Source organism: Halichoeres trimaculatus, unplaced genomic scaffold, assembly GCF_033239565.1.
Source record: "Halichoeres trimaculatus isolate MK-OKI-2021-1 unplaced genomic scaffold, fHalTri1.1 fHalTri1_scaffold_19, whole genome shotgun sequence".
In the NCBI taxonomy this organism is placed as follows: Eukaryota; Metazoa; Chordata; class Actinopteri; order Labriformes; family Labridae; genus Halichoeres; species Halichoeres trimaculatus.
In genome coordinates, this window is record NW_027437197.1 from 25,439,430 (window position 1) to 25,456,051 (window position 16,622).

The 16,622-nt window shown below is 40.8% G+C and overlaps 1 protein-coding gene across 2 annotated transcripts in view; it reads left to right on the forward strand.

The window, feature by feature from the left end:
• Positions 1-16,622, forward strand: part of LOC141807999 (ephrin type-A receptor 6-like) — a 293,417-nt gene that overhangs the window by 15,982 nt on the left and 260,813 nt on the right. For both annotated transcript variants that reach the window (XM_074694268.1, XM_074694269.1), the window contains exon 2: positions 4,591-4,655. In XM_074694268.1, the coding sequence (XP_074550369.1) occupies positions 4,591-4,655 (65 nt within the window). The remainder of the gene's footprint in view (positions 1-4,590; positions 4,656-16,622) is intronic.

A 16,622-nucleotide genomic window follows, 5' to 3' on the forward strand; every position in this document is an offset into this window, starting at 1 on the left:
GTCAGCTCCTTTTTTTTGCAGTGGTAAACCTTCAAAATGAAACAGTTATAAGTGTAAGCCACGTGCCAAATGTCACTCAGACTTCTTCTCCTGAGAAGGGGTGAGCAAAAAATGGAATTTACTCGATATTTGCAGGCTGAGGCTTATGGGATGTACATAGAATAACCAATTACACATGTACAAATTATCATGCAAATGTTCAAGACATGGGTTTGTAATTATTCTTTGGAGTTTCACTTCCTTCACTTTCTGCTGGTCCCCCCTGTTGTCTGGATAGTAGACTGATAAAATAATAATCATAGTCATGTTTATCGCAATATTATATTCATTATGAGTAACATTGGTTACACCAAGTGACATTTATCAATTTCACCAACCGACCATGTTTTTCACCCAATAGTTTTTTTTTTTTTTTGCAACATTAGTTTAATGTCACAGTAGTTTAACCCCCGGTTTACACGACAATGTTTCATCTAAAAATGCTAAAACGCAGTGAAAACATAGTGAAAAAAAATCTGCGTTTACATAGAAAAGCTGAGGGACTGGAAACACTGTAGTAAGCATGCCAGGCCTGTAGGTGGTGTTGTAACTGTCTTGTCCATAAGCCGCTTTTGGTAGATCTCCACGGAAGTAGAGTCCAGGCGATCATCTGGTGTTTTGGTAAAAACTAAGACCAGAAGTGGAGCAACAGATGCACACTTATGTCTGCACTTATGTGCAGATTCAACAGATTCAGCATTACACGCACAACGTAGTCTGCAGCGATGTATGATTAATACTTGGGATGATGACTGTTGAATGTGCTTGCGCGGAGCAGAGTGTGACGTCATTGTTTCCACTGAAAATGCTTGCTTACTGTACACGGCAACAGTGTCGGCAGCGTTTTACAAAAAATTCCCTTCTGGAGGCCGTTTTCAAAAGTTTGGGTTTTAGGTCAGCTAAAATGCTGTTTACGTGTAAATGGGAGGCTGAAACGCAACAAAACTTTTGCGTTTCACCCTGAAACCGTTGACGTGTAAACTGCCTCATAAGTGACAAACTTGATGCACTTCATGTTTTTAAGTTAAGTGTCTGCATGAAACACTGCAACTGCATTATCCAGTCGACCCAAGTATTGTGACAAGTATCTCTCGCTGAGGTTCTTGGCGATACCCCTGATCAAACAGTACCATGTTTAACTACCTAAACGCATCCTAGTGACTGAGGGAGTTAGAGAGTAGGCAACTTTCCTTGCTGGGCACGAACACAGCATTGCAAGTTGATAAATTGAGGAATAAATGTGTTAAATTGAAAACCTTTCAGATTTTATTATATAATGAACCAATATTCATTACCACATAAACACACAGAAAAGCTCCTAACATTGGTACCGCTGAGTACCAATACTGATTTCCAGGTACCAGACACCAGTACGGTATTGTTTCAAATGTGAAAGGTACCTATCCCTATCTCGCCATGGTTCGGATTTAACCAGGTTGATATGGAACCGTAAACAGTTATCTGCAAAATATACCTGAAAACCGTTGCCACCAACGCAGTACCACAAATTTGTTTGACCAACTAAAATGCCTCCACTACAAAACAAAGATTGCTGAAAATTCTGCACCACCATGAATCAAATGACTCTGGCTCCTACGTATGCCAGTTCAGTCCCATAGGACATAAAAAGTCAAAAGTGGACAGAGACCACAGCAAAATACAACGCCAAAGACATCTGCTTTGTCGCAATTATTTTGCAGAAAAAGCGCTAACAGACTTATACATTTCAGAAAGAGAAAGGTGGCCCACTTCTCCACTTTTTTCTTGGTAATTTACCCGTTTATTCTCCCCGATCTTAGGACTGCTTTGTTGTAGTGCAGTGTGTCACTTCAGGGAAGGCCTTTACCTTAAAGAGTGTCTCAACTCTCGCATGTTGACACATTAGTTTGTCTCAATCAAAGCAGATGTTACACCGTGTCACTGCGGTGTGTCCCATCCTGGCTCCCTGGGAGATGACTTGGGTAGCAGAGCATTGAGTTGTCGATGACACACAATGAAATGTGAACACACACTCTGACACACACTGACACACACACTCAGCGAAAACCTCAGTGAGCAGATGTTTGGCTGATCTATGTCAACCTGAATCAATCAGACGTGCACTGGTTCGTATCTGGTGAACAGACTGATGCAAAACTTTCCCATCATGCTTTGTGCTTGCCTTGATCTTGGAACACAGTCGCAGATACTGATCTCTTCTTTGCCCTGCCATTGTTACCCATGGATGATAATAAAACAGCAATATAATGACCTCCTTTGTTACACATTCACTTGTAATAACTGGCTATCCCAGAACAATTACAATAATGGAGGTTTATTCAGAAAATGTTGATACTGATTAAGATTTGTGTTGGAATAATGAGCCCCTTAGGACCACTTTTAGAGCCATAAGTGGACTCTTCATGTCTGACTGACAGTTAAAACTCAGCTGCTGTCCCTGTGAAAGAATACAGTACCATTTGTCAGCCATCGGTATCAGCATCAAGAGCTTATGTGAGTCACAGCTGAACAATTACAATTTAGGTCAATGGCTGCTGAAGGACGAGTTTAAAGATGGAATTTTTGGCAACTAATGATAAGGTTTGACAATGATGACTCAGAGTGTGTGAGAAAAATGACTGGCTTGAAACAAGCCTCTTGAGAGTGCTATTGTTGTTTTCTGCCAGCTATTGCTCTCCACCTGAATACCAATTGTTGTCTCAAACCCACTCAATGAAGCAGTGCATCCACGGATACTTAAGACATAGCTGCACTGTTGCACGTATTCATTATTTGGCACATTTGACAAGGATAGGCTCCATGTAATATTTATAGATTTGAGAATGTAACAGGATATGTGTCTGCTGTTTATCCTTAACACTTCTGCAAGTGTAGGCGAACACTTTTTTTCCTATTTGGTGAAGTTATAAAACACTTTTCACTGTGATGAATATTTTCCTCCCTGAATAATTAAATGTACTGTCCTTGAGAGGAAGACAAAATATTTGTTTTTCAATGCTACCTAGAAGGTTAGACTGAAATGACACATTTTGTGCAAAGAGTATTACCGTAATTTCCAGACTATAGGCCACTACTTTTTTCTCACAGCTTGAACCCTGTGGTTGATATGACGGTGTGGCTAATTTATAAAAAAAATTCACCACCAGGGGGCGTTCTTTGGGTTGTACCAAAAAAAAAAAAAAAAAAAAAATGGACGCCATCTGGCTTGGCTCAAAGCAAGGTCGCCACAGAACTGCTCCCCCTTGTGGCTGGCTGCAGTAGGTTAAAAATCCAGCTCCCTAGCCATTCCAGATGGGCTGTGGTCAAACTTTAAAAGATGACTACACCTGATAGAAATGTTGTTTTCAAATTTAGAAAAAAAAGTCAATTTTAACTCTTTTTTTTCAAGATTTTTAAATCTTTGACGCTTTCGCAAATAATTTAAACTCACTTTGTAATATTGCAAATTTCTAAAACTTTTAGTTTGTTTTTTTTTTTAAATCCCGAATTTTTGCAATTTTTCCCACATTTTTTGAATACCTTTTCCTTTCAAAAAGGTTGCAAATTTTTGAGAGATTTTTTTTTCTTTTTTTTTTTTTGCAAGCCATTGAAGTTTTATAAAGTTGAGCAAATTTATGACATTAGATTTTTTTTTTTGCCATTAAAAAAAAATACCAAGACATCACATGTCCAGTTTTGTTATCACAAAAAAACCTTTTCATTTAGATTATTATTTTCTAGATCTTTACAGTGTCTAGAGTTTTATACACTTTTTGCCATTAATGTGAAAATAAAGTAGATTTTGCGGCTCCAGAATGACTTCAATTCAGGTGAGCTGAGGCAAAGTGGTTTGTATGAAAGCACAGATTGCAGACCCCTAGCCTAGGTCTACTATCCTTATATTTTGGGAGACAAAGTGTGATGGTGCGACATTGGGCTGACCCCTTTCTGTGTATATATCATGTTACTTGGCGGCTTAAAGTGAAGTGTGGCTTATATATGTACTTTTTATCTTTCTATATGTAGCTGGTGTGGCTTATATTCAGGTGTACCCAATAGTCTGGAAACTATGGTCCCTTTATTTATGAAATCAGGTAACACAGCCATTCCCCCTTAACCATATGGAGCATAAAACTAAAGCCCGGTGTTGATTGATACGTGGGATGATGAAATATCATGCCATAAGAGGGTTAAGGATTGATCTATCCCTGATTACATCTCATGAGCTGTCTCAGTCGCAGACAGAAGAGACACATGCTGTTGTGAGTGAGATTGTAGTACAGCTGTGGATGAGATACAGGGGATGGCTGAAGAGGAAATGGACTGTTGACAGTAATCTGACTGCAATCCATCAGATCCCAAATTGTGAACCAAGTGCTAAAAATGTTTCCCATGCTGAGTTTGCCACTATGCTCATAAATATTCATTCAAGAAACCCATTTCTGTTATTATAAAAGCCTCTAAATGAAGACATTTATGACTGATTTTTCAATTTCCAGTTGGAAAATAGGAGTTTTTGTGTGCTGACATATTGCTAATGGTTGTATTTCCCTCCTCTCTTTTCTGTTCCAGTTGTGCTGCTGGATACGACATCTGTGCTTGGAGAGCTTGGATGGAAGACATATCCTATAAATGGGGTAAGAGGAGCAACACTTCTCACTTTGCTTTCAATCTTACTGCAGTTTGCCCTTCTTCACAACTCAGTGACAGTGCTGCATCAGAATGATTAATAGCATTGACTTGGCTGGATAATAAAGGATAGGAGTGATCAATAGGAAGGCTTTGTTTCATATTCAAATTCGTATTTTAATCAAGACTTCTCAGTCAACATGGGAAATACTGTCACCTAAAGACAAACAACATGCCCCAGTCTCTTCACTGACAGAGCTTAGTTTTGCACCATGCACCGAGTACATCACTGATTCTGTGCACGCTTATGTAAAATACTCAACCAGCATTCAAGATGTATGATATTTCATAGTTTAATATTTGGTTTATTTCTTGAGATTAAAAGATTTTTAAAGATGCAGGTGGAACAGTAAGTGTACAGCATTAATTAGAACAAACTTAAAGTACAATATTTACAAATATGTCCAAAGGAGCTGTGAGAAGTTTCTAAGTGATCTTGAAAAAATCTACCTTCTAGACATTTGCCTGATTGTAACCCACACTTTAAAATGAGATTGTCAGCACCAATAAAAGTTATTACTATATGATGCGTCTTGGATTCCCAAATGAGTGGAGAGTGATAGAGCATGAGCTAAAGGCTAAAACACAAGCTAAACTGTTCATTCCAACCCACAGTCAGCAGTTATTCTGCAGTGGTCTGTTCAAACTTGAGAGTCTATCAATAAAATGAAGAGTGAGGTTACGTTATCTCTGATTGGAAGATGACTGGCAGGAAATAACCAGGATTCACTAACGTTACACATTACAGACATGTCTTAGAGCACCGGGCTGCCAGTAGCACTAAATATAGCAGGCTACTAAACTACAGTACAAATTAACAAAGTTTTCTTGTTGTCAAGTTTCAAACAGCCACGCTACATAACTGTTGATAAATATCTGACCTCGGGCAGTTGTATCTGGCTGTTCATTTCCAAAACAAACAAACTTTCCAAAAGTCACGTCTCCAAGCCAAAAGATGGCGCTGCAGTTCTATTAAAACAGATCGCCCTCAAAGAATATTTTAACTTGTCTTTAATCACCTTAACATCAAAATTGTGTGGTTGTTTCTAAGAACAGGGTTCCGGAAGTGGGATTACGAAACACCAATTGGGTCATCGTGAAGTGCTTTCTGAAATCAAGAACTTTTTGCAATTTCTTATTTTGTGTGCATGGAATGCACCAGTTGAGAGACAAAGACGAAAGGAGTGGTTGTTATAATAATTAATACTTGTTGAGAGTTTCTGATGGTAAAAACTTGAGAAACCGGCTTAAACTTTCATACATCAGAGTACAGTGGCAGCTGGTGGTCAGTCAAGGAGGGGAAGCTCATTTTTTCCGGACTACATCATAAATTTGTTTCTTTATTTAAACGTAAATTCTACCCTGCGCCGCAGCTGTAGCTGTAACTGTAGCTGCTTATTGGTGAAAAGAGAGAGAATCTTTAAACACAACGCTCATTGTTTTTAAGAAAGGTAAAGTCACTGGGGATCGATAAATCCTCCGGATCAGTCCAGAACAACTGACTGTGAAACTGAGAAGACGCTCCCGTGGAGGGTTATACTTCAAGATTCCTGACTGGCTCATTTCACTGTAAATCAAAAAGGGATTCAGCCTCAGACAGATCATCCAATCATCATGCAGAAGCCCAGCGTCCGGGCCAGCCCACTGCCTCATAGACCCCCAGAGACGCTGAGCATCCGATGGCAGGACAAAGTTCAGTGTTTATCCAATGACCGTCCAGTTTCCACAGTGGAACAACCCACTCTACGCTCAGCGTCCGACTGTCTTAAAGCACTGAGACGCTGTGGGGATGAATGAGAAGGAGGTGGAGCCAGTTACCTGTGATAGGTAGCTGATTCTGAACAAAAGATGAAGGAATTCTAGCTCATATTCTGTTAATGAAATGTACACACAGCAGAACATATCACCACTTTTTTGGGGACATTTTAGGGGAAGCTTAGCTTCCCTTGCAGTCTTAGAGCAATTACCACTGATCAGAGCAAGTTCTTATTGTCAGTGGCCACAATCACTTCAACAAGGGGAAGGGTGAGAAGGGAAGAACTCCAGTGTGATATGACTCTTAGATGTTGTATTTACAAACCAACTTCACCATTTTAACATCAGGTCTGCCTCTTGTTGCCCTCACAGAGGTGAAAAATCTAACAACATTGAAACAGAGCAAAACTTCTGTTTCACCTCCAGTTGCCCCTCAGTTACTCGAGTATGGGCAGCATGTACGGTACTTTCTTCTGTGTTTTTGTAAGTCAACTACCCTGAGGGTGTATTCCCATTTTGTACTGGCAGTAAGTGCCTGCAGCTATTCAATGGTAGCTTGCTAGCTAAAAATCTTGACTTTGGGGGAAAAAGGCAGCTGATGCCAAATGGAAGCTTTTGGCATGATCAAATATAGATGTGCTGGCACCCAACTCAAACAACGTCAGAATAAAACCCTAGGTTGCATCAGCACTTTGACCAGCCCTCAGGAATCCAGCGTGGTCAAAAAGTCACCTGTTCTTATGTTCAGAAGCAGCAAAACCAGCGTGAGGATTGGCCGATTTGAGATGGAAGCAATAACTTTCTTATGCTTCCTGTCTGCTTGGCTTAGGTGTAGTTCATGCTGGCCACTTGTACCTGAATTCAAGGGTAAACTTTTCATATCAGTGTTAGTCTTGATGACCAAACTGTTTAAGATTATAAAGCTGAAACGAAAGTTGAATTACAGAGTTTGATAAATAATGATTCCTTTTTATGGTTAAACAAGGATTTTTTAATTTTTCACAGTTAAAGCCTTACACATATCCCTTTAACACCAACATCCTCATCATCTCGCTAATGTTGCTGCACACATATTCAGTGACCAAGCTGTAAACCTGGAACTGTGTAAACACAGGCCTTGTGGTGTTAACTACCTGATTGCTGACACCACAGGGCAAGTACAAAGACGGCAAATTGGCTTTGACCCAGACCAAACTTTCAAGCAGAGCTCAGTCTTGCTACCAAACCTCATGCAGTGATATAATTACTGTGTTTGGCACCTCTAATAGCCTTGGTGGTACGTTAATTAAAATTTCATCATGAGAAGATATTACAGGATAAAATCAGAGTGCTGATAAAGAGATGAGAGGGATCATCTTTTGTCCGCTGTGCTGTTGAACACTGTAAGATAAAACTTTTCTTCATGTTGTGGTAAGATTCATGATTTTTTTTTTTTTAACTTAAACAAATCTGAGCAATGTAGTCCCACTTTAATTTTGTCTGACTCTAATTAGGGTCTCCCTATACTTTGGATACAGATCGTTTTCTGTGTGGACTTGGACTTTAAATGATCCTCAGCTAGAAGTTCCCCAAGGGCCACCCCCTCTGTCTTCCCTGTCTCTATCTCTCCCTGCAAGGCCCTCAGTGGCCCACATCAGGGTTATGGAGGTGATTACATCATGTAGGTCGTGGTGACAGCCGCCCACAGCGCTGAGGAAGAGGAGAGAAGGAGCCTGCTGCCTCCATGATTAAGCTGTCAACCCCTCTCCTCTCCTCACTCATCCTCTATCCTCCGATTTACCATTAATATTTAAGGCTGCGAGGTGAGAGGGCCTGAGGGAAGGTGTGAAGATCTGGGGAGGTAAAATAGTTTAAATCCCCCTCACTACCTGGGAGCCTGCAAGAGGAAGTCAATCCCCAGCATATTAGACACAGCCTGGTATCAGGCCGATACAGCAGTACACCATGTAGCTGCCTATCAGAGCCGCACACTGCTTCTAGTTTCGCATATAAACTGCTGTCAGTCCTTCCTGCCCAATGCACATGTTGAAATAATTTTCTTATGCAGTAACTGCTCCTGTGCGATTACCTGATGATGAGTTTGCCGGGACCATGGCTGGTCATGTGATATATAAATTCAAGGTGAAGTGGAAATTGAGGTGTTTATTTGTAACGGTTTTATGAAGGAGGAAGGTCAACCATGAGTAGTTGGTAGTTGTGTGCCACAATTACAAACACAGGGCGCTGTACCCTCTGCATATTGTCAATGAGTGTCCTTGAGCAACAAACTTTAATGCTCCATTCCCAGCTGCTGAGCTGAAGGATCTAAAATAAAAACATCAAGATCATGGCATGAAGTCACACCCCAGGTTTTCACAGCCTCGACTCAGTCTCACATAAGTGACGTGTTGGTCGTGAAGAGCTCACCTCAAACAGCTGGCTCGGCTGGTGAACGATGAGTGACAGCTCCTGTTTTTCAATGAATGACAGAGCAATGGGACCATCTTCTCCCCACAAGGCAATGCAATTTCCCATATACGTTAGCATCAAGCTAACACTTTTTTAATACTGTTTTTGGTAAAAAAAAAAAAGGAGATTTATAGCATGTTAAATATATTGGATAGGAATCTGGTGTTAGCGAGTAATGTACTTTTTTGTGAGTTCACTTCTTCAGTAACACTTTAAGCTGAAAATCCTGAATCAGAGTTTTCTTGGGAAACGTTATCGAACTGCAAAGCTAAGATAGCTGCAGCAGACCAGTCAACGTAAAGTCCGGCATAGTGTAAAAAATCGATAAAGGCATTGTTAGGAAACAAAGGCTAATGAGGTTGATGGATTGAAATTAGAGGTGGGCGACATGGCCCAAAATTTATATCACTGTATTTTTCCGTCATATTGCGATTACGGTATTATATCACGGTTTTCCAACATGTAAAAAAGTGAAGTCTTTTCAAAACATGATTCTGACTCTGTTCTGTGTTATAAGTGTACACATCCTACCTAGCAGGTAGAAAATGTCTACTACTGTAATAGAAAAAGGCCTTTGCCCACAGTGTGCTGTTGGAAGAGTAGCTTTTCCCGTTTCAAGCTTAAAGTGCACTTTACTGGTGAGGAGACTGGGTCTGAGCAATGAAGAATACTTAAGAAAAAAAAAGACTTTTTGCATTTTATTAAAAAGGGTGAGCAATTAACTAATAACACTTTTGATGCCAAAAAATTTGTTAAAATTAACATGACCAGTTTTTTGTTCCATGAGTTTTCCTAAATCTATGTTCTGCATATTTTCTGAAACCTGCAAGGTTGTCAAATGAAACACTGAAGGTTTCTGAGCTTTTATTCCTCTAAACACTGCTGTTGTAATACAGATGGCTCTGACATGAGACATAACGTTTTGTTGATGGGTTTTATTTTTGCCGCTATCTTTTTTTTATTTTTCGGACAACAAACAGACATACACAGAGATACTGACAGATCTGTGATTTTGACAGAACAGAGGGCGAGAGGCAGGTGCTCGGTCTACAGCTTTATCAATCCAAGGTAGTATTCCTAAATCATTTATTGCTGTTTTAAGATATTTATCATCATCACTCACAAGGAGTAAAAGCAACAACCTGTCCTGACAGAACAACATAATGTGGCGCTGGACAGCGCTCAGGCTTCATCTTCAGAACAAGAGTCTATCAAAGGCATTTTGTAGCTACATGTTTATTGATCAATAAAAGTGAAAACAAACTTATAGCAAACTAGCACAACACTTGTCCCTTTCCCATCAGCAGAAACACCTGCTGACATAACAGTGGCTACTCCATCCAGACACATCTGAACAGGCTGGCTATTTATGCCTAAACTCCGTCAAAGCTCGGTAAAACGTATATTTTTCGTTGGCACGCATTTTATTGATAACGAAAATAATCAAGGCCATGAAGCTAGCTGGACCGTAAAAATCTGTAATTTATGCGCACTACTGTTTAAGCCGCAGGGTTCAAAGCGTGTGAAAAATGTAACGGCTCACTGTCCGCAAACTACAGTTTCAGTTACTTCAAAATATTGATTTTGATGCCACCACTTTTGATAAAAAATGGTTTTATCACATTTTAGGTTTTGAGGTTTGACCATGGACGCTTACCTATGTCAATGTACAGCCTGTGTCCAAAACAGGGTAGCCCCTTTGGCTTTCTGCACTCAGTAAATGTTTACTTTGTCACGTCACAGACTCGGTGCCACTGGCCTTAAAGGTGTATTTTCAGAATGGCTGTGGCAGAAAAGTGTCTTCTCACGTCCAGAGGAATAAATCTCCCACATAGATCAACCACTTGGACTAAATGAGATGTAACAATGCTTTACCACGATAATTATGGTATTGTAAAATTTATTTCGTGGCAACATATGATACCGGTGACGGTAATGAAACCAGTATACCGCCCACCCCTAATTGAAATATTTCTTATGGATTCTCAACAGGAACTGGTTTTTGATTCCTGTCCCCACCTAGCTGTATCTGTGTATGGATTAAAGCCATGCCCCCATGTAACCGGGTATATGGGAAACCGCATATATTTTTAGATGTTCAGCCCTGCCGTCCACACGGAAACGCAGTTTTAGTCAAATTTAGTCAGTTGAGTGAAAACAAGGTTTTTTGAAAACTCCAGCCAAAGTGAAGACTTTGAAAAACTCTGTTTTTGTGGTTTCGTGTAGACGTCTGAAAACAGAGTTAATGGTTCTCAAACTTCACAGCTGAATGGTGGGGTTCATCCTGATTGGATGGCACAGGTTTCATTCACGTCTGGAAAACATTGTCAAATATGGGTTTGGCGTTGGGCGGGGGTAATTCGTTTTTGGAAATACCGGGCTACATGTTTACAAGTCCTACCACTAGCTAGGCACTAGCATGAAGGGCCCTGAACGGTATGTCTAGAACATGGTGCTCGAAACATCCAATCTCCCTCGAAACATAAAGCTGGATCTATTCCACGCCACTATGGAGACTGTCCTCTTGTATGGCTTTACAAGCTGGACCGTGACACCCATTCTGCAAAAGTCCCTGGATGGATGCCACACCAGAATGCTTCGACCTGTTCTAAATGTGGACCAGAACATCCACATTTCCAACAAAGACCTGTGCAGGCAACTGCCGAGGCTCAGTGAGAAGGTAGCAGCCAGGAGGATGAGGCTGGCCACTGCCACAGACATTGGGAGCTCCCGGCTGGCAGGCTGGTCCTGTGGGAACCAACGCGTGGGCATCGATCCCGAGGACGTCCCATGCTAACTTATGTGGACGTCCTGAAGAGGGATGCAGGAGCTGGAAGCTCCTCAGAGCTGGCTGGGTGTATGGAGAACCGGAAGGATTGGAGACTCCAATGGAAGCTCGTCTGAGGACGACTCAGAGAGAGGCCTAAATCAGAAGACCAGACCAGAAATGGCTGACTTTCTAGTTGCCTCCCATCACTTACTTCTTGCTTGGCTGATTTGTGTTTGGTCGGTGCAAGAGTTCATTAGCAGAGCTGGTCTTTGAATCCTCACTGTGTCCACACTGATGTGTGATTATCAATGTTGCCAGGGAATTCTTTTAATTAAAGTGAAAATTACAGCAAAAGACAGACGCTACAATCAATTAAGTAATTGCACTTGGTCTCCCCTTACACTTGAATGCATCTCCCTGTAGGTCCACATCTTTGGCCTCTGAAACATTGTAAGCAGATGTTAACACACTAAACACGATCATATGTCTTGGTGGTGCACAGCAAGGTGCCCTTTGATTATTGTATACCTGCTCCGATTCAATCCGCCTGCAAGGGGAAATCTTGCAAAGAGGACTGTTGTTATGTTTGCTAATGACTTTACAGAATGTGGGAATATCCTCAGAGTTAGAAAACACACTCACCCTTAAAGGATTTACTCATTAGATTTGTGCATATTGAACAGCAATTGATCCATATCTTTCAAGGACTTTGACTCTGCAAACTTTCCCCCCTGTGGAAGTTAATAACTGTGTGAGTGTGTGAACACCAGAGGCCAGCTATGCTTCACTGAAGGAGGTGTTGGGAGGTTGTTTCAGCGATGCCAACTTGTGTGTCTATTCTTGGTCTTTCTCTCCATGTTCTAAAATGCTGAATAGTGATGAAAAACAGGGCGACAGAGGGGCGAATAAGAGACAGACGGAAAGAGGAGAAGGAAAAGAGGGTTGATTTGGCGTCTGCATGCAGCCACGATAAGCTCTACTCAGAATGGGCAGACACACTGCTGAAATATGCATGAGTCATTTCCCAGAGGTGGATGGGGGAAAAGCTAGCAGAGAAATGAACAGCTTATTTATTAAATTACATGAAACAGCTTTACAGGATTAAGACGGCCTAATGTTGCCTTTTGTTTTCACTCATTGACACCAGAAAGGGAGCTGAGAAAATGCAGGTTAACAAAGAGTGATGGTTGTCTATCATAAAAGGAGGGAATAATACTGTATTTATCTAATGTCAGGGTTCCCAAGCAGCCAATAAGTCACCGGGGGCGTATAAACACAGCATTATGTAAGCAGGGAGCACACTGGTTTACACCAGAGCATGGCTCAAACAAATGTTAGACTGTGCAACCTCGATACCTTACAAGTGTTCAGCTTAGAGCAACACATTTGTCTCAGTGTGTGTGTGTGTGTGTGTGCATGTGGGTTTGTAGGAGAGCTGTGGGGTATATTCCAGGGTGATGTTTTTAACAGGAAACAGTTATCCAGTCATCACTGACAGCAGTAACAAGATTATGATGCACACTGTTGTTACAGTTATAGTTACACAAAGAAAAAAACAACAACTTATTTTTGGCCCAAAAACACAAAATAGGCAAGAAATATTTATAGCTATTGTAAACACCTGAATAAGTTCCAGTACAGTTAAAAAAAGGCAATGCAGTTTGATTAAAGTAGGGTTATTATGCCTTTTTTTTTTTTTTTTTTTTTTTTTTTTTTTTTGCATTTATACTGTCCCTCTGTAACCCATGGAGTAGCTTTACAAGATTTACACCTCAAAGAAATCCCAGTTTTCCTAACATTGGTATTTTAGAAAACCCTCATTTCATCCTCTGTGTGAAACACGTAGATGTAGATGCTGTATCTTTAAGGCTCTCTGATCCACAAACCCCCTTCCCCTGATTGGCCAGCTTCCTGGAGGCCTGTGCTATGAGAAGACCTTGGTTTTTCAGGCCCACTGACCAGTGCCACTAGATCGGTGCAGTTTACCGACAGGTCCAAGTATTTCTGCAACAGTTGAATATCTAAAAGTTTGAAAATCTTTTTTTTTTCAATTAAAAAAAATACATAAAAAAATATGACCAAAAAAAAAAAGAAAAAAAAAAGACGAAGTTTGAAAATCTGCACATGTGAAATTTTGTGGGTAAACAATGCCACCATGGTTACACGTAGGATCTGTGGACACACAAGGGGGCAAGAAAAAGTAAAAACACCACTGCAAATGCTACCCGTTTGGTGTTCATGGCCGACAAATGAGACATAAAAATTGGAGACAGCCTTCAAATACAAAGAGAACCAAAAAGAGGAGAAGAAAAAAGATGGAAAAACAGCAATGAAGAGAGGAAAAACCCAAAACAGAGGAAAACACCACACTACAGGAAATAAGATCTGTTTTTCAAAATATTGACCAACAAGTCACCAACTCCCAATGACAGAAATTAGACCACAGTGATGACAAATATTACCATCACTGAAAGTTTCAAAACTCAATCTATCATCAAATTACAATGTTACAATTTATTAAAATTAGAATTTAAATTGGTAGATTATTTGACAGTCATTAAAGAGCCTTTAAAGAGACAGACGTACACCAAAAACGGACTCTCTGATCAAAAACTGGCCATTGAAACTGGTCGATATAGAAATCAGTGGTTAGAGATCTCGGAGAGTTCGTAGGCTCTGTAACACAGGACAGGTAGACACTGAGATCCATTTCCTCATCACCTGTCCAAATTACACGGTAATTAATGACAGACTTTTACCCAAATTTACACATTTATGATCTGAAGACCTTTATCTCCCCAAAGAGAAACAGATCCAGAAAATTCTGGGTGAAGAGAGCGTGACTGTTCAGCTGTCAGCCTGATATGTGACGACTTGTCAGAGTTAGGCTTCTGTCAAAGACAGTTATAGTGTCAGTAGCTAACAAAATCCATCCATGTCCATGTATAAATGGATCATTGTTAATGTATTGTTTCTTTCTAATGTTGTAATTGTTTGATTTATTTGTGTTTGATGTACTCTTTATTCTTAATAATATGTGTTTGATTGTTGATGTCCTGATCCTTTCATCTGAACATTGGCTTTGGCAACATGTTAAAAAAGTCATGCTAATAAAGCTTATTTTGAATTTGAGAGCTGGTGCAACAGCCAGCCACTCTGGCGGCGCAAGCTTGTTTTATTCTAAACACCAGCCATTCTTCTTTAGAAAAAAAAAAAAGTTTTTGGAAGTAAAAACTTCACACAGCTCAAACGGTGCAATAAAGTAGATGTCTAAAAACACAAACAGGGAAGCAGGACAGAAACAAATGTTGAGCTCAGCGTAGAAACAGTTAAGAGCTACATTATTCTGGGAACTGGACTCAGTGACTTACTGAAGCAACATTTTACTTTTTTCAGGCACAAACACAAGCTCAGTATCACATCTCAGGTTTGTTGCAGGCAATAGCCATGAAGAAGGAAAAACCAACAAAAATGATTCAATTCAAGGTCATTTCACCCACTTTTTCTCAGCCTCTATCATGGATCCTCTTCTGATGTGATGATGTATCCTGATTATATCCCCCGTCTGTCATTCCCTGAGCTCGTTAAACTGCTAGCCAAGAAAAAGTCCACAGAAGAAACTGGAGTCAGTTTCTTGGATTGCTTCAGTGTCAGATTCAGCTTTGAGTTAGTGAGCTGAGACAAATGGGGCTTAAAGGAGAAGGAGAATAAAAAAAGGGAAGAGTCTGAGTGTGAAGATAAGAGGTTACGTCGTGGAGTGAGTGGATATAGCTTGTTAGAGTGAGTATGGTACACATTTGTTTGCTCACAGAGGCGCCCTCTCAAGCTTCTTTACTTCTCACCAATACTAATCCTTAATCTTTTTATTGCAATATTTAACCACGGTAATTGATTGCAACTACATGACCCGCAGCTTATCTCAAAGCACTTCTTCTCTGCTTAATACTATTAGCCTTGGGAGAGCCGGCGAACAGCGGAGAGGAGGAGAGAGGAAAATGTGTATGTCAGTGTCCTTCATAGCTCAGATAAACTTCTCTGAGGCCGCTGAGTGACGGGCAACAGCCCCGCAAGCGGGAAAAAAAGGGAATAATCCAGAATCACTCCACTTCTCCCCGAGGAGGCTCTAATATAAAAAAGGTATGATGATTTAGCACACCAGTGTTCGTCTCGGGGACCTCTGCCATAACCGGGCTTAAGCAGTGCCGGGGGATTCCTTAATTGGCTTGTTTCTTGTCAGGGACACACCGAGGCCGATATCTAATGCGCTCCCACTCGGCATCTCGCTGACAGCAGAACAGATTCTGACAGCTTTCTGGGCTAACCCTCACCGTGTGAGGAATACATTGAAGCTGGGTTAGAGAGGGAGAAAAAAGAGGGAGAAAAAAGAGGGAGGGAGGCGGGTCCTGGGTAGATGCAAATGGTGAGAAGAGGAGAAAACTGAAAAGTGAGGGGGTTATTAGAGCCTGTTTGAATGTAGGAGCTGAATACATGAATATGGGGGGAAGTGGTGACTAAGAACAGAAAATTGGATAAGAGGTTGCTGTAAAAAAGGGTCAGAGTTTAGAAAGTCAGACTTTTGTTTCTTTTACAGAGTGAAAATCTGTGGAGAGACCTTCAGAAAATGCAAACGTTTCAGTCTAGTTAGTCAGTGGAGCTAAGGTTACTCGCAATTCTGTGTCCAATCGATGGCATACCCCACAATGTAGGTTTGCTTAGCTGTTTTTTGTCCCAGGAACATGTCTATATCACAGACGGTACATAGAGTGGACAGCGTGGCTTCACCATTTACCATTGTATGGTTTTGAAGCCAAAATACCCCCGTCACAAGCGCAGCCATTGGCAGCCGTTGTGTAGCCAGAGTCTGTGCAGTATGAGGGACTCAGAGGGAATCTGAGTGGAGCCAGGTGACAAAAATACTTGTTGTTTTTTTTCTTAATTTCAA